Genomic DNA, 18172 nt, shown 5'->3' with positions numbered 1-18172 from the left:
TCTGACTCAAAAAAAGAAAACTTGCCCCAGAGTGCATGTTCTTAGTCACCATGTTAGTCTCTCCAGTTACTCTGCATTCACTACTTCATTTCGTGTTTAAAACAACCTTGAAAGATACATATTATTAACTCTATTTTTTGCAGATTGAAGAAATTGAGGATCAAGGAGTTAATAATTTGCCCAAGGCCGCCTAAATACTAAGTAGAAGAGTCAGCATTAAACTTGACTGCAAAGCTCACATTCTTCCCTCCATACCACACTGCTGCTGGTTAAAAGGTGGGGTCATAAACAAAGAAGGGCCCTGGGTTCAGGGCAGTTCATTTTATAAGTCACATCCAAAAGTGGCTCAGGTTACAAAAAGATGTGGTTCTCCAGGCAGGTGTCATTGTGACAAAACTAGGCGTCATGGGTCCCTGGAGAAAGGGAGCGTGAAAAGCAGATGGCTCTTAAGTTTACAATGCCTTTAGAGGAAATGAGGATTTGGGAAGAAAGGTGAAAAGTCCCCACCCACTGTTAGCAGAGCTTGCCAAGCATTCTATTTTTCTGATCATGAGGCTGCCTTTTCAAGCAGATTCTCCCCTTGCATTTGCAGAGAACTTGGCTGGGCCAGGGCCATATCCCATGGTTGCAGGTCAGAAGCTAATGGCTCCCTATGGGTTGTGATTTTAGTCACTCGCTGCTCCAGCCAAACAAGCTAAAAGACCACAGAAAACAGATCTTTTGTTATGTTATTGTTTTTAAAAATCTGGGATGAACAAAGAAGAGTAAGTTCCCAACCAAAGCAAAGCCTATCCTTAGGAACATACATGCACACACACACACGTCAATTAAAGTATTTTTGATGAATAATTAATGGGGCTTTCCGACAACCTGGCAAAATAACAGTTGAAGGGGTTTTAGCATAGCCTTAAGATCCATAACAACGATTAATCTCCTTATGTTATCATTTTACTGAAATAATTAATAGAGAAGTAGAAAGGGGCTTTCCTTAGGGGGTTTCTGAAACCCCTTAAGGGTCTAATAACTGTATCCATTCTTAAGTTTATAGTGCTTAAACTTAAGTAGCATAATAGATAAATGGCAACCTTATATTTATGCCACTGTGGATCTTACTACACTTAGGAGACAGAAGCTGTATGGGGAAGAAGAATAATGATTTATTCAATTTAATCATTTACTTAATTTATCTGGTGCTCTGAACGCCTGGGGAAAATATAGCTTAAAATAAAATTTTAATCAGCACTCATCAGAGCAAATTGTAATGGCCTGCTAACAAAATTTTCCAAACATGGTAAGTACTGTGATGGCAGAACTGTGTCACATCACTGATGTGGCCTGCCACATGGCTGACGCTCTACAGCTATCTATCAAGGACTGTCTTCCCGGGGCTCCTTCCAGTCTACCACTTTGATGATGATGATGATGTTGGCAGTGCTATGTACTTGCTTCCAAACAACGCTACAAGGCAGAAACTACTGCCCTTATTTTACAGGTGAGGGAAATGAGGGTTAGTAGTGCTCTGTGACATGCCCAGGTCACAGTGCTGGAAGTAGTAGAGCCAGGATTTGAACTGAGGTCTCCCTGCTTCTGGAGTCTGAATTGTTAATCACTGTTTTAGACTGCCTGCCTATAGCCAGTGTGGGTTTAGAGGTGGTAAACTTGAATTCTTGCCAAAGTGAAGAGGAAGAGTCCTTCCAGTTATTTCAGCACCGTTTTGGGGAAGTGTGTAGCAAGAAGGAAGTGTTTCTATTTCACTCCACACTTCAGTGAAGGTCATATTTGTGATAATGTAGCCCATTAGGAACTCACCATTGGTGATTCTAAAATGACTCTAAAATTTATGTGTAAGTTCCTTTTTGGGAAGGAGGGGCAGAACATATTTTTCAACAGATACTTTGTTATAAAATGGAAACGAGGTTCCCAGAGTAGTTCATAAAAGCCAATTTAACTCGTAATTAAAATACGGTATATCTGCAGCAATAAACTAATAATTAAACCAGATGGAAAAAGGTACCATTCAGTAAGATATAATTTATAAAATTAAGTTTAGTGCTCAAAGACATGCAGACTTAATGAAGAGAAATATTTTTTTTAAATCTGGGGGAAACTTCTGGATGCTTTTATAAAATGTTTTGTTAGAAACAGGTCATGCGGGCCCTTTAATTCCAATTTCTCTTCAAAACCTGGCTTTCCTGTTCTTTGTATTGTAGATGCAGGTGATACTACAAGGCACTCTCATACTTGACATTATCAAGATTGATTTGATGCACATTTAGAACACATGATGGAGGGAGATAAAAGGGAACGAGGAGGGAAGCGCTCCCAGTGGGCACTGGGTGTGTCTGGGTGGCGAGTGGGGATGAGAGGAGGCAGCAGCAGAGTGGATATGTGTTCTGAGATGAGGAATCATATCCATGAGCTCCACGTGGGGTCAAAGGCAGGAGGGAAGGACAGGGTGGCACAGCCTCTTGGGGAAGAAACATGGCTGCTTGGGGGACAAGTCAGGGGTGTCTGTGCGTGTGCGTCACAGTGCCCATGGGATTGTATGTCCTTATGGTTCACTGCTCATTTGTTCAATATATCAAGCACCGTCTTGGTCCCTAGCAGTGTCCTCACAGACAAATCCAGGTCCTCAAGGACCTTACACTTTTTGTGGGGAAAAGAGACAATAAACAAGCAACACATATACAAAAACAAAATGATAGCAATAAAATAAAATAATAGACAGTGGTCACATCCAGGATGGACTTAACAAGGCACTAAGAGAGTAAATAACAGGGGCTCTAAACTGGAAAGGACATCTCTCAAAGGAAGTGAGATGAAAGTCAATGTACACAGCATGAGAAGGAGCTAGAAGACAAGCATCTCATGGAGGAAGTAGCAAGATTCCAGGGTCTGGGGAAGGAAGGACAGAACCTGGCGTGTCCTAAGAATTGGAGGGAGCTGGAGTAACTGGAGCTCAGGGCTTCAGAGGGAGAGAGGGATGTGATGATTGGAAAAGGGGAGGCAGGCACGGTCCAGGATGACTGAGGGCCACGCTGAGGAGTTACAATTTAATTCTCAGTGCAAGTGGAGCCACTGGGGTTTTTCAGAAAGGGAATGACAGGGCAGAGGAGCTTGCCTAGAAATGGTTCTGGCTCCTGGGAGGAGAACAAATTGGAGGTCAAGGGTGAGTGTGCTCACCATGCAGCTTGTGTCTTTCTGTCCTTTGTTATGGGCACTGCACAGACTGGGAAATAAGACTGTCGTTTGCCATCTGGCATTTTACAGCTGGAAGGACACTCAGAGACTGTGAGTAACGTGGTGTTGAGACTTGATTTCACAGAGCAATAGAAAACAAAAATGGAGGACTCACAGAATATTGCAACTTCCTATTAGGCTAAAGAAAGTAAAATCTCAGCTACTATCTCTTCATTTCATAGAAAAAAGATATTTTAAAGCCAAAAATATAAAGACATAATCTCAGGGGAAAAAACAGTTTTATAGGAAATGCCACACCTTCCTTATATTTTTTACATTTTGCATTGGAATCAATGAAAACCTCATTAACAGATTGGGTACAAATCCACAGTTCAGTATTCAGAACATCAGAATTTAGGAACCATCGATCCCACCCTTCTACCCTCTTTCACAGATGAGAATAGGTGAGCTTTAGGAGGCCAGTGGCTTTCCCAGGGTAATGAGGTACATTCGGGGCAGGGAGCCTAGGCTTCAGTCTCCCGACTCCACGTTAATTCTTGTTCCATTGCATCATCATGCTGTATATCTCAGCTTGCTTCTTCTACTTTGCCAAGGTTCAGATACTGTACGTCTATACTTGTGTTGTGCGGAGTAGGAGTACACCCGCCATTTTTCACTTCTCTGCCAATATTTCTAAGGGCTAAGATACCTTATTAAGGAACAAGTATCCAGCAAAACAGCGCTCAGCCCAGAGCCCAACAAAACAGAATCCTTTTCTTTAAGAGTAAGCTGCGTCTCACCTGATTTTTAGGTAGGCTGCAACTCCAAACACCAGCAGCACCACGGCAATGACTGTCACGGTAATGGCGGCAATGCTGCCTGTGAAGGAGGAAGGACACAGAAAAGAAGATACATGAGGATATGGGGCACCATGTGACTTTGGCGTGCATAGTACCCCATCTTCTCTCTGAAAGGGGAAAAAGCTACCTCAGATCATTCTACATGACATTCACAGCTAGAATAAAACCCAAGATTTTAATTCTGTTACCAAAACACTTTTTATGGAGGTGAAATTTGGTAAATGGTCAATATTTATCAAGACCTTTTGGCTGGCCTGGAATTTAGAGAGGAGTACTTAGTCATATTTTGATTATCTTTTTAAGAATGACATCAATCTGTTGTTGATGCTGCTACTGTTGTTTGCAGGGGTAGTGGGTTTTAGATTTCTTGATGTCCTATTTTCTTCTTTTATGGACTCTGCCTCATCTTTCTATTACTTGTGAAATATTGAGAGACTTAGGATGTTTTATTCAACGGTCAATGCAAAGTAATGTGGTTGGTTTTTTCATAAAAATATTGGCAGTATCCACTTCAAAAGGGTCGTCTTGGTAGGAAATGCACTAATTTTAATGAGGCAATCAAGTCAAAGCATTTTAAAACATTCCTCTGTGGGAAATATGTTCAGTTTTCATTCTTGAATAGTAAACTTGGTTTTATAGAGAATAAAGTGAAGTTTGATATATAGAATAAGGTCCGGTCTGATAGGTAACACTATTTTTTGTGTGTAGAAATATCTTGGTGCAATATAAAGTCACGTGAATATTTTATTCTGTAGTTTGAAATCTGGTTCCAAAAGCAACTATTAATGGGCAGTTTAAAAAAACTCTTTGAGCATGTACCCTTGTAAGGATAGCCACACCTCCTCCAAATACTACTTTGAAGCACAACATGCTTTTTGTGTGAGCTTTGCATTAATAATGAATATACTTCAGTTTTATTTCACTTTAAAAATGGCAAGAATCAACTGGGCTCTTGTCCCCTAATACTTAAAGTGAGTTTTCAGCGCTAAAGCTGGTGTTAGGGACCCCATTTACTCTTTTAGGCAACTGGGAAATTATTTACTAGTACTTCAACAAATGAATGGGACTCTTAAACACACTGCAAAGAGCACAAGAGATGTGGAGTCTGAATATGTGGATTCGAGTGCGGTTCAACCATTAGTAGCTGTGTGACCATGAACTATTTACTCAACCCTGACGACTCTTATACTACTTGCCTGCTGAGACAGAGGAATAAGAGTGTTCTATGCATCTTGCATGATTTTAAGGGGATTAAATGAGATGCCAGGTGCACCAATCTAAAGAGCTATGCAAATATATGATCCTGGACCAATTCTCATCTCTTGTGTACTAGGTCTCAAAAGTGATAAATCTCCCCCTTTTTTTGGAGATTTATCACTGTAGATTATTTTAGTATCTCTTCTTTTATTTATTTATTTTTGTCTGCTGGTATGAACGGCTCTTGTTACTGTTCGTTTTATTAGCCTTCCCACCAGAAGAATTGTAGCACAGTTAAGAAGCAAATCAGTCCACTTGTTAATTCTTTAGTAACTTCTCAAAAGCTTTGGATGAAAGAATGCTACATCAGACATCCATGCTCCTGCTGGTTATAATTTCTAAAAGAGAGACCAAAAAAAATCATTGCTAACATTAAGACTAAGACCAGAGCTTGTTGTGTCTGCAAAGACTGATCATATTCAACCGTTTCAGAGCTTACAAGCTTGTGAACACTCACAGATCCTGCTCCTGGAATCATTTTGAGCCAGATTAATATAATTATCAGAATAATTCTCTTTCCCTTTTTACTATTGTAAAGACAGAATTATGGCACTGAATGCTCAAATGTGCAGACTGGGTCAAGCAGAGAAAGTCCGAGGTCAGTTCCCCTTATGGAAAACCTCCACTCCTACTTTGAAAGGCTCCTCTTGGTTTCTTGGCCTCTAAACTTGTTGAAATTAGAACAATTCAAAGTTCACTGAAGCCTCGTAATAGCTCTTTTAACAGCTTATGAAAGGAAGGTTATAACCATAGGGTAAGGTGATGGGAGTATTTTAAGATTCAAAAAGATACAGTCATTGCAATTAAGAGCAGTGTAAAAAACTGACCTTTTAATTTCTCTTTTTAAAAAATGGAAGAAAAGAATGAATATAGCTGATTTTTTTTTGCAAGACTCTTCTTTCTTGCTCCAGGGATAGTTTAATATAGGAAATCACAGGTTTGGCCTTTTTTCAAAGATTCTTCTCTAACTTTAAGCAGTTGGGTCCCCTCCAACTTTGTGATTTACTGAATTTATTTATATACCACCTCTTTCTAAAGATAAATCAGGCAGGTTCTCCAACTAAAGCGCGATCTTTTTTTTTTTTTTTGATTGTAAGTGATAGAGTGACCACTTCTCCTCCATATGATGGGTGGCTCTCTAGCTCCAAGTGTACCCCCAGTCTTCAAATGGGGCTCTTCCATGTCACCCTTCCATGTCCACAGAAGATAGCCTATATGACCAGAGCTGGAATTAGCCAGTTATTTTCCTCCTGATGGGCCCTTGAGGGCACCTGGGCAAAGGGGCACTTCTAAGAGTTTGTACAGCCCAATATAAGGCCAAATGGTATAAGATAAAACAGATAGTAATTAAATATTTGAACCACTGTATTAACTATTTTGTTACCCACTGGCTCTTCTCAGTGGATGCCAGCCATGGGAACAAGAGTCCTCCAAAAGCAGAAAACCTTTATCTGGCCCTGAGCCTAGGAGATCTTGTATCCCGAGCTTGCTGTTACCTCCACAGCAGTGGCTGCTTTCAGAAGCAGCTGGTAACATCAGCCCTGGGAAGTTCCACACCTGAGGGCATCACAGTTTGAGAACATGAAGGGGTTGCTGAGCCCATGTTAGCGCAACTTTATAGGGTGACTGAAAAGGCTTTATTTCCTCCTTGTGAAAACAAATGCCATTTCCCCCTGAGTTCTGTTTAAGCTAAACTGGAATTCCCCTCCTCCTCCTCCTCTTACATTTTTCAATATGAGGAAGGGACAGAAAAAATGAGGAAGGTGTGGCTGGGGGCAGGGGAGCCTCTGTCTTATGAAGAAGGTGTGGGACACAGACGGGCAGTCCACTGGGAGTGGAGACACGGGGAAGGTGGCTGGCATTTCATTTCTTCCTTATTGGGATTTGTGAGTTAGAGACTGGGTGTGACTCATGTTATAAAGCCCTGGAATGGGCAGAAATTAAGAACTGCAGGAAACTTATCTATATATTTTATAATCCCAGATACAAGAATATTCCACTGTGCTAGCACGTTTCACTCTACCAACATGTTCTGCCTATCCAGAGGGCTGGTGAAGGCCTGTGAACCAAAACCTCTTTGAATTTTGGGCCTCCCTGAAGTCTGGAATTCCTCAGGGTTGCATTTTGCCACTTTTTTTAATGGCCCAGTACCAGAATAAATGGGCTAAAGAATAACTATAGCTACCATTTGCAGGTGATTACTTTGGGCTGAGACTATGCACAAAACTGTACAGCTATCATCTTATTTAATTCTCTTTACAAGGTGGGCAGAATTATTCCCATTTTATAGATGAGGAAGTTAAGGCTCAGAGAGATTAAGGCTTTACATGTGGTAAATGACTGAACTATCATTTGGACCCAGTACTATTTAATCCTGGTTTTGCATTTTTAATCATTAACTTTTTTTAGCCTGGCCAGCTCCTGTTCTTCTTCACTATCTAGCTGAATAACAACTCTTCTGAGCCGTTTTCCCTGACACCCCTGAGTAAATTACAGTGTTGCTGTGTGTTCTCAGATCTCAGCATTAATTCCTTTCAAGCATTCTGTATTATGTTATGTGCTTCTCTAGGTCATTTCTATTCATGGCCATCTTGCATCTCTTCCCATTTCTTTGTGCACTGTTAGCTTAAGGCACCATCTTTGGCCCACAGTGGGTACTTAACTCATGTATTTAATGTTGAATAAAAAAATATACTTTTAAGCTTAAAAAAGATTACCAGAAATTTTTTTTACCCTAATCATTGTGCTAAGAAAGTTTCCACACAGCTGACTCACCACCTATTCACCTTGGAATCACCTACTCCAGTTCTTACTTAGGTACTTACCTGAGTACCTACTCCTATGACTACATCTATGATCCCACCTCCCCAGCCCCCTGCCCTTCTCACTGTGCACTTGAAAGTCCCCATCAGTGACCAAGGTGGTTAGTTGGAGGAGAGTTCTTTTAGGAATGAATTAGTCCATTCTCATGCTGCTAACAAAGGCATACTCAAGACTGAGTAATTTATATATAAAAAAAGGTTTAATGGACTCACAGTTCCACATGGCTGGGGAGGCCTCACAATCATGATGGAAGGTGAAAGGCACGTCTTACATGGTGGCAGGCAAGAGAGCATGGGCAGGGTAACTTCCTTTTATAAAACCATCAGATCTTCACTATCACGAGAACAGCATGGGTAAAACTCGCTCCCATGATTCCACTACCTCCCACTGGGTCCCTCCCATGACACATGGCGATTATTACAATTCAAGGTGAGATTTGGGTGGGGACACACAGCCAAACCATACCAAGGAATAATTGTCTAAAGAGAGTCAGATAACATCCTTGAAGCAGCCACAGTAAACTCCTGGTCAGCCTGGTCGGCCACTACTCCACTCCCCTACAACCCTGAGGAAGGAGGCTGCCTTTGGGGGTATTCCTTTCCCTGCTTTAGCTCTGTTCTATACCCTGAGGCAGTCCAGGAATAAACTGTGGCATCGTTTAACAGTCTCTCTCCCCACACTCACACATCCCCATGGGCTGGCACGCCACACACATGGGCACCTTTTCTTGATCACACACTCAGAAGGGGTTCTGTTCATGTCCAAACCTCCTGCCTTTCACTTGACCAAAAGGGTCCTTCTATATTACTGGGCTTAGCAATGTTCTCAAACCTCAAATGTTCCTCTAGGGACTCTTCTCATTGAGGGATTTTCTTTTTATTTCACTTCAAACATGAAATAAACATTTTATTTGAGCTCTTTGGAAGAAATATTAATATTCACCAATTGTATCCAAAATGTAAATATTAGGACATGATGGGATGAACCCAAACAACCTCTGAAGAAAGAACTTTGCTGGGCTCTTTAAAGAAGTTGTTGTTACTCTGAGAGAGCTAGGGGTGGAGGAGGTGATGGTGGAAAGTTTCCAGAGGTGAAAAAGAGGTGAGTGTCTCACTGCTATCCATAGATGACTCCTGAGCTACATTCTCCTTGAAAATTCACCAGTCAGCTTATTTAGAAGGTGCATGTAAATACTTGACCAAGTTCCTGAGTATGTGTGCATGCCTCTGATCTGTTTTGAGAAGAGTCTTTAACAAATCTCTTGACTGTTTTTCAATATTCTTGCTCTTTTCTTTCCACTTCCTGGTCCAGAGATTAGGTAAGAATTGGAGAAGAGGAGCAGGTGGCCACTTCAGAGTGTGCGGCAGCTCCTTCAGTCAAGGTCACCAAGAGGAAAGGAACATTTTGTCTCAGAGGAATTCTTTCTCTTTAAAAGCATGTGTCTGCGGATGTGCTGGAGGAGGGAAGTGGGCGACTGGTGAGGGCTTGACAGTTAGAACTCTGTGTGTGCTGAATCTCTATTTATTATGCTAGGCTCTTCATTTTCACAGCAAGAGCATCAGATCATGTCTCCTTCCTCCAAAGAACAGCAGTAATAGCAAGAGAAATCAACAACAACAAAAATAATAGCAACTAACACTTTCCTGTTACTTACTGTGTGCCAGGGACTGTTCTATGAGCTTCACTTATTTCAGTTCATTTAATCCTCATGAGAAAGTAGGTATTCTTGTTATCTCCATTTTACAGTTGGGGAAACTGAGTCACAGAGCTGCTAAGGACCCAAAGCCACAGAACTGCTAAGTAGAAGAACTGGGATACAAGCACAGGTTCGAGAGTCCATGTGTTACCCACTAGGCTTTCCTGCCACTCTGGGCTCTAGTACTAAATCCTCAACTGTTTTTAAATAAAACCTACAGCTCTGGTACATCCTCTGTCTGCTTTCTGTTAGCTGCCCAGGAATCAGGGCCTGCCTTAGGCTGTGTGATGGCTTGGGTCCTCTTGTACATATTGGTGAAGGAAGAATGAAGCTCAATAATTCAAATTAATTGGGAAGAGGGCTAGTTAGAAGCAGACAACAGTTCTAGAACAGCAACCTTAGATCATTCAGGTCAATGGTTTCTAGTGTGTGCTGTGGTGCAAAATAACTGCTCAGAATCCTGCCAAATGCTGTTCATTTCAGTGTGTTAAATAACCCAGGGTACATGGTAACTGCAGTTTGTTTCTAGTGGGGTGGTAGTGGGGGTGGGGTATAGTTTGTGAGATGGAGAGAAAGTGAGAAAAGAAAACCTTAGTTCTTAGACACTGCAACCTAGGTAGATCTTAATTTTACCATTATTGGAAGTCTCTTTGTCTTCTGGCCTTGTCTGCTTGGATTTCATGCCCATTCTTCTTTCCATTCTACCCCATGCCAGGGGAAGCACATCTTGTCTCCTCCCTCTTACCCCAAATCCACCCTACAAGCCTCTCCTGAATGAGCTCCATGGGCTCACCTTAAGCCAGGACAGTGTGCGGTGTAGAGACCCAATAGGCAGGGCCCCTGAGGTTTCACCACTCCATGGTGGGGAGAAGTGTCAGGCCCTTGGAACCATTCTGGGGTGTGCAGGATTGGATGGGATAGGCAGGCAGGGAGGTAAGAGAGGTAAGTAGTGCCAGTCTCTGTATTTCTGCCTGTGGGTGGAATGGTGCCTAAGGGGGGTGGGCCTGTAAAGTCTGGAGCAGTCTTGGAAAGAGTTGGGAATGAAGCTGTTCTCTGATGGATGGGGCAGGACTTGGACAGACAGCAATGGAGGATCAAGGCAGGAACCACCTCGGAGGAGGGCAGACATGCAACATTTATGGGCTTGAAGGGTTTGCACTGGGCTTGAAGACAGAGCACCTTGACTGGTGTTCTTATCTAAAAAATGGGCTAATCCCTGTCCTCTCCATCTCATAGGGCTACTGGGAAGATCAAATTCTTTGTAAATTAGCATGAACAAAGGGGGCTGTTGAGATCTTTGTAGAGGCCAGTGTCTTCATTTTATGGATTAGGAGACTGAAATGCTGCAGGACTGACCAAGTGACAAAATGAGGACCACAGGCTATATAAGAAGGCGTAATGGAAATTAACGAGATCATGTAAATGGTTGAGTACTCAGGACCAAATCATAAAAACTCTGAAAGCCAGGGATCATGGTGTTTGGGCTTGATAGTTTGGTGAGCAGGGACCATGGAAGTGCTTTGGGAATAAGGATGCACCTTTTATGCAAAATCCTTCTCAAGTCCAACCTTCTCTTGGAACTCATCCCCGATGACAGTCACTATCTTGAGTCTTCTTTTTCTAGACATTTGCTGTTTTATTTTGTATGGGACAATTTATTAAATTTATTTTAGTATGTAACTGATACTGCCATATGTAGCTGTGGGTGGTTATTCATATTGTACATATAAGACATAGATGTATGAAATACACTGTAATACCAGTGGCTTTATGAGAATACGTTCTGTCTACTCTCTAGACTGAAAGTCTCTTAAAGCCAGGTATACCACATTATACTTTATTATTTGTCTAGGCCCAAAGTAAGTGATTCACAAAATAACTCTGATTTCTTCTGAAGCACAGCTATTTTTTAAAAACCTGAACTTTATTAGTAGTTATGTTGCAAAAAGAAAGCGTCTTTCTAAGGAAAACAGCTTGCATAAAAGTATGCTAAAGAAGTATTTTTAATTAACACAACCTAAGCTTGTCTCTGTAAATTAGTAAATTAGTCCTTTTCCCCATTACTCCTCTCTCAAAATATTTACATCATTAAGTTACTAGTCATTTGTTTACACAGAGTGGCAGAGGTAAACTTTATACAAATTAGCCAAGTATTATCACAGCTGGAATGTTTTACCTCATGTTTATACTCTTATCTACATGCTAGTTAGTGGGCAGAATTGGGATTCAAACTGTGGGGTAGGATCCCAACATCTATATGTTTCCACTTCATGTCATCAGAAGACCTGGTTTAGAGACCGGCTTCACTTTTATCTAAAAGGATGTTACCTACCTAAAGCTTGTAGTTAAAAATGTATGCTAGAAATATTCATCTTGGTTGAGATAATAAAATACTTGCACTTGCACAAGTCCAGTGCTTGTTTCCTCTTCCTTCATTTCTCTCTCATGGGGGCACATCAGCTGTATTTTAAGAACCTGGGGAGCGCACATTTGCAATTAATGCAAACCAGGCACACATGACGGCACAGTTCTTGGTTACCATGGTTTTAAAGTTTCTTCACTTCACTTAGAATTACAATCTTTTCCCACACGAATGAAGCCTCTTTTCCACTTGGAATTTATTTTAACTGTGTGTTCAGGTTGTTCAATCTCAGCTGTCTTTTGACATCTATAATGTGAACTATAGTGGTTTTCTAAGAATAATGAGAGAGATTCTTCCTTGCCTTTTCTCAAGGCAAAGCAGCTGTCTTCCACCTTAGAACAATCGATTAACACACAGCAACTCCAGCTAAGTGTCTGGGATCAATCCCCTCATTCAGTTGTGCTAACGGTGCTCCCCAGATCAAAAGGAGTGTGCCAGGAATGAGGAACATCACAGGCCAGGCTGGGGAATCTCAACTCCTAGGTCATCTCTGTGAATGAAGCTTAGAGGGGTGAATATGGACTGCAGGAAGCATGCCACCATCTTGCTCAGTAGGTGCCAGCATCTCCATGAACAATGAGAGAGAAGAGCTTTTTGTTGTTGCTGTTGTTGTTACCCTCTTCTCTATCTCTTTAGTATTTCAACGATGAAAACAAGGCATGACCATGGATAAAATAAAGGGGCTGGGAACAGTGGCTTACACCTGTAATCCCAGCATTTGGGAGGCCAAGGTGGGTGGATCACCTGAGGTCAGGAGTTTGAGACCAACCTGGCCAACATGGTGAAACTTTGTACTAAAAATACAATAATTAGCGGGGCGTGGTGGCGGACACCTGTAATTCCAGCTATTCAGGAGCTGAGGCAGGAGAATCACTTGAACCCAGGAGGTGGAGTTTGCAGTGAGCCGAAATCAAGCCATCGCAGTCCAGCCTGGGCGACGAGAGTGAGCGTAACTCAGTCTCAAAGAAAACAAACAAACAAAAAACTAAAGGGAAAAATAAACGAGAAAAGTTTGCATATGTCCTTTGGAAAAATCATCCAGTCTGCTAAGGTGAAGGCTCAGATCCTTGTGGGGTTCACCAACCTTGGCAAGTGAGAGCTTCCACACTGGTATTTTCTTGGTTCAGAGGACATAAGCAAGAAGGAAGAACTTCTAAGAGCCCAGGACAAAGTCCTAATTCTGGTTGCCAAGGAGTGTGCAAGTTTATCTTTTTTAATCACAGAATATGGGCAGGGAACAGAGAGTCGTAGTTTCAGGTTACCTATCCTGACACCTTGACCAAGGGCAGTGACATCAATATAATTACTACAGTCCCAAGGACTCAGGGACCTCCTAGGAACCACTAGCTAAATTTAGCCTTACTCCATGTCATTAATCAGCAAGGCCATGCAGGAACTTGCTGTTTGTTTTTTTTTTTTGAAGGAGTCTCGCTCTGCCGCCCAGGCTGGAGTGTGCAGTGGCGCAAGCTCCGCCTCCCAGGTTCACGCCATTCTCCTGCCTCAGCCTCCGGAGTAGCTGGGACTACAGGTGCCCGCCACCACGCCAGGCTAATTTTTGGTATTTTTTAGTAGAGACAGGGTTTCACCGTGTTAGCCAGGATGGTCTTGATCTCCTGACCTCGTGATCTGCCCGTCTTGGCCTCCCAAAGTGCTGGGATTACAGGCGTGAGCCACCGCACTTGGCCAGGAACTTGCTTTTGAATACTGTATTTACCAAGTGTTAATTTCCCCCAGACTCAGGAATTCAAAGTTTTGGAGTTAAAAACATGGGAAAGAAAAATAATTTCCAACTTTGATGCAAGGTAAGGGAAGAGTACAACTTCTAGGTCTCAACTGTTCAACCTTGGGGACAGATAGGACCCAGGCTAAATCCTGCAGCTCAGCCTTTTTTTCCCCAACGCCCCAAGATTGCCTTTCTCTTAGCTAGAAATCTTCAGTTGTTTGGACTCTTTAACACTTTTCTTTGGATTTTCCAAGTTTTCTGAAACTGTTATTATTTCAGATGTGAACATAGCTATTTTTCTCCTTTATACTTTTTGGACTATGCTTTTCTGTATTATGCTGTAGGCAGGTACTTAAGTGAACTTTTATTACCTAATATTCACAGTAATAATCACTTTGGGAATCTTAAAGTGTTTTTACAAACATTCTAATTCTTCAAGTTAAGATAATCAGAGTCTAGAAGAGTCAAAACTCTTGCTGGTTGGTATCCACATTGAGAATTAAGGACCCAACTGTAATAATAATAGCTAACGTTTATGTAGTGCTTACTATGTAAGAGGCACTTTATATACTTGTCTCATTTAACCCTAATTAGAATCCTGTAAAACAGGTACAGTACTATAATTATCCTCATCATATAGATGAGGAAAATGGAACACCTGTGATAAATAAACTTGCTCAATTCTCCCATTTAGCAAATAGCACTGGTGAGATTTGAACCAGGCAGTCTGATGCCAAAGCTTGTGCTGTTACTAACATTCTTGCCTTCCTAGAGCCTGTCTTTGAAATGACTCCATGATTTCTCCACATGGAAATATGGCAAAGTGTTTTTGATGGCCCACATCCATGGACCTACTGAGATTTTATAATTTTAACATAAATTTGCCTTCATCTTTGAGCCTCTGGTCTACCCCTTGAAGGCCATGAGTCTGACAATAAAAGCATTATACTGTTAAATAAAATATCATCTCTTTTGGCCAATATTTTTCTCTCCTAGGACCTGAGGGGGAACAAAGCATGCTGAGGACAATATTAAGTTAGCATCTATTTTATGCACTCCTAATGCAATATTCCTGACTTGACTCTCTGAAATGAGATTTTTAGAACCTTTCTGATAAAGATGATGGGAGGGTGTTGATCCATTCTCATTTCCCTGCCAAATTATTTTGTAACTAAAAAGGCATGCTTTTTTAAGTTGGAAGATTAGAGTAAGGGTTCAGTCAGGGTATGGAATCAAGCATATCCATATCCTGGCATATTAATGGTATCAGCTGTGTTTATAAGTTAAATCCCACTTTCTCAGTGAAGCATTTCCACAGCCACTTTCATCATATGCAATTGGTGAAAGCATTTGAAACAGAAAAAGAAAATTGCTCCATAAAGGCAAAAACTTCCCAAATGTAATAAAAGGTGACATTGGGACAATTAAAACATGTGATAGAGTTATATTGCTACTACATGACAAACTAAATAGATAGTAAATAGCTGATTTTATTACCTTGACATGTATATCTCAAAAGATATTTTGGAAATATTTGAAAACCAGATTAAGATTTAGGTAGTAAAAGTGAGCCAAAGGAGAAATATAAGAAGAAGAGACAATAATTCAGAATAATTTTTACTTAAAATAAAATCTGACAGTTGGAGCCCCTTATGGGAGTTTATCTGGTTTTAGGAAACTTTGAGGTTTAAACTAAGTTTAAAGAATAGGCAAACAACAAGTATATGAAAAAGTGCTCAACACCACTAATCATTAGAGAAATGCAAGTCAAAACCACGATGAGATACCATCTCACATCAGTCAGAATGGCTATTATTAAAAAGTTGAAGATAGACACTGGTGAGGTTGCAGAGAAAAGGGAATGCTTATACACTGCTGGTGGAAATTCAAATTAGTTCAGCCACTGTGGAAAGCAGTTTGGAGATTTCTCAAAGAGCTTGAAACAGAATTACCATTTGACCCAGTAATCTCATTATTGAGTATATACCCAAAGGAAAATAAATAGTTCCACCATGAAGACACTTGCACATGTATGTTCATCACAGCACTATTCACAATAGCAAAGACATGGAATCTACCTAAATTCCCACCAATGGTGGATTGGATAAAGAAAATGTGGTATATATACACTACGGAATACTATTCAGCCACAAAAGGAATGAAATCCTGTCCTTTGCGGCAACATGGATGGAGCTGGAGGCCATTAGCCTAAGCAAATTAATGCAGGAACAGAAAACCAAACACTGCATGTTCTGACTTAGGAGGAAGGTAAACCTTGAGTATACATAGACACAAAGAAGGGAACAACAGACATAGGGACCTACTTGAGGGTGGAGGGTGGGAGGAGGGTGAGGATAAAAAAAACTAACTATAGGGCACTATGCTTATTACCTCAGTAACAAAATAATCTGTACAACAAACCTGCATGACACACAATTTACCCATGTAACAGACCTGCACATGTACCCTCCAAAACTGAAATAAAAGTTGGAAAGAAAAAAAAAAAGAACTGGGCACAAAAGAAGAAAATATGAGTGAGAGTTTATAACAACCCATAGCGTTGGCAGCCCTGGAGTCTATGGGAAAACGAAAGAAGGGAGTCAGAATGGTGAGAAGAGAGGTGGGGTGGGCTTGGTGTGGATAGCAGAAAGTCCTTTAGACAGCTACACTGCTTAAAGGCATCCGAGGGGATGTCTTTGCAGACACAGTGAGGATGGTCAATTTTTCTTCATTCTCATTTCAAAGCTCAGGATTAATGAGGCTAACACAATATGTGAATTTATTGTCTAAAAATTGACATTGTCACCAAAAACCATTGATTGATTGATTGATTGATTCATTGGACATTTATTGAAAACCTACACTGAGCCAGACACTGTTAGGTGCTGGGAATATATCTGTGAGCCAAAATAGACAAGGACCTTCCCTCAGGTACTTTAAAAGCAGTGAAGACAATGAATAAAGAAACACAAGAAAAATATATAATCACATGCTGTGAAGAAGAGATGCAATTGACTTGTGACAATTTGTAACTGGGAGGCCAACACTGGACAGGGGGCCCCATAAAAGATCTTCTGACCAGGTGCTATTTGATCTGAGACCTGAGGAATGAGCTGGAATTAACCAGGTGAAGTGATGGGTTGTGAGAAAGTCCCAGGTAGCGTCTAAGTGAGTCAAGGCCCTAAGTCAAGAGGGAGACACAGGCGTTCATGGAACTGAGAGACAGCCAGTGTGGGTGGTGCAGAGAGCGAGGGGAGGGTTGTGGGATGACACTGGGGTGACAAGTGGAGCCCACATAAAGTGAAGGTGTGTGGACTTCACCCTAAAAGCAGTGGAGTGCCCCCAGGGGCTGAGATGTTTGTGGTAGTAAGGTTATGTGAGCCTTGATCAGATTTGTGTTTAATTATCACTCTGGCTGCTGTGTGGACAACAGGGAGTAGGGAGATGGGTGCAGGGGGGAAATGAGGGGCAGTTGGGAGGCTATTGCGGTGGGATTATGGGAGCTCTGAGATAAAAATGAAGAGAAGTAGATGAATTTGAGAGCTACCAAGAGTTCAAAATCAACAGTACTCAGTAACAGAGGGGAGCTAGGGAGTGGGAGAGAGAGAACTGAAAAGATGGTGGTGGCACTCACCGTAAGAGGACCAGGCCTGGGCATATACAATGATCTAATATTTGTAAAGCTGAGCCTAAGATACCATACTTGTTAGGATTATTGCTTTCTGATACATTCTGGCCATTTTAAAAGAATCTGACCAGTAAATGTTTACCATTCTTTAACATGGTCTTCTCACACCTATGTTTTTTTTTTAAATTAAATAATTGTTTTCCCCTTTAACCTATTTTTAATATGTCAGTTAAACATGATGGTCATTAACTTACTACAATATATATTTTTTCGCTTCTGAAATTTTCTAGGTATTTTAGAATTTAAAATTCTTTTAAAATTATTGTTTCATCTTTTCTACAAGTTGATTCTTTTTTCAAATCTAAGGTTTATGGGTGTCTTGTAGAGCTGAAAGTCCCTTGCAGGTATGGACATAGAGATGTCTAGATGTCTGTGCCTACTTAGTGCCCTTTATTTAAAGGTATTTATTGGCATAGCTCATACTGAATAAATACTAGGGTTCAGATCAGCAATTTAATGTTCAATGGTCTTCACCAATTTTCACGGTTGTGTGTGCTTCTCTTTATAGTGAAAATAATAGGAT

At 41.1% G+C, this 18172-nt stretch overlaps 1 protein-coding gene across 2 annotated transcripts in view; it reads right to left on the bottom strand.

Moving 5' to 3' along the window:
- Nucleotides 1-18172, bottom strand: part of PARM1 (prostate androgen-regulated mucin-like protein 1) — a 119180-nt gene that overhangs the window by 12173 nt on the left and 88835 nt on the right. For both annotated transcript variants that reach the window (NM_001133922.1, XM_054553369.1), the window contains 1 exon segment: nucleotides 3981-4059. In NM_001133922.1, coding sequence (NP_001127394.1) covers nucleotides 3981-4059 — 79 coding nt within the window.

Source organism: Pongo abelii, chromosome 3 (genome assembly GCF_028885655.2).
Source record: "Pongo abelii isolate AG06213 chromosome 3, NHGRI_mPonAbe1-v2.0_pri, whole genome shotgun sequence".
NCBI classification, from domain to species: domain Eukaryota; kingdom Metazoa; phylum Chordata; class Mammalia; order Primates; family Hominidae; genus Pongo; species Pongo abelii.
The sequence above is the reverse complement of the archived record's forward strand: the minus strand, read 5'-3'. Positions and strand labels throughout refer to the sequence as shown.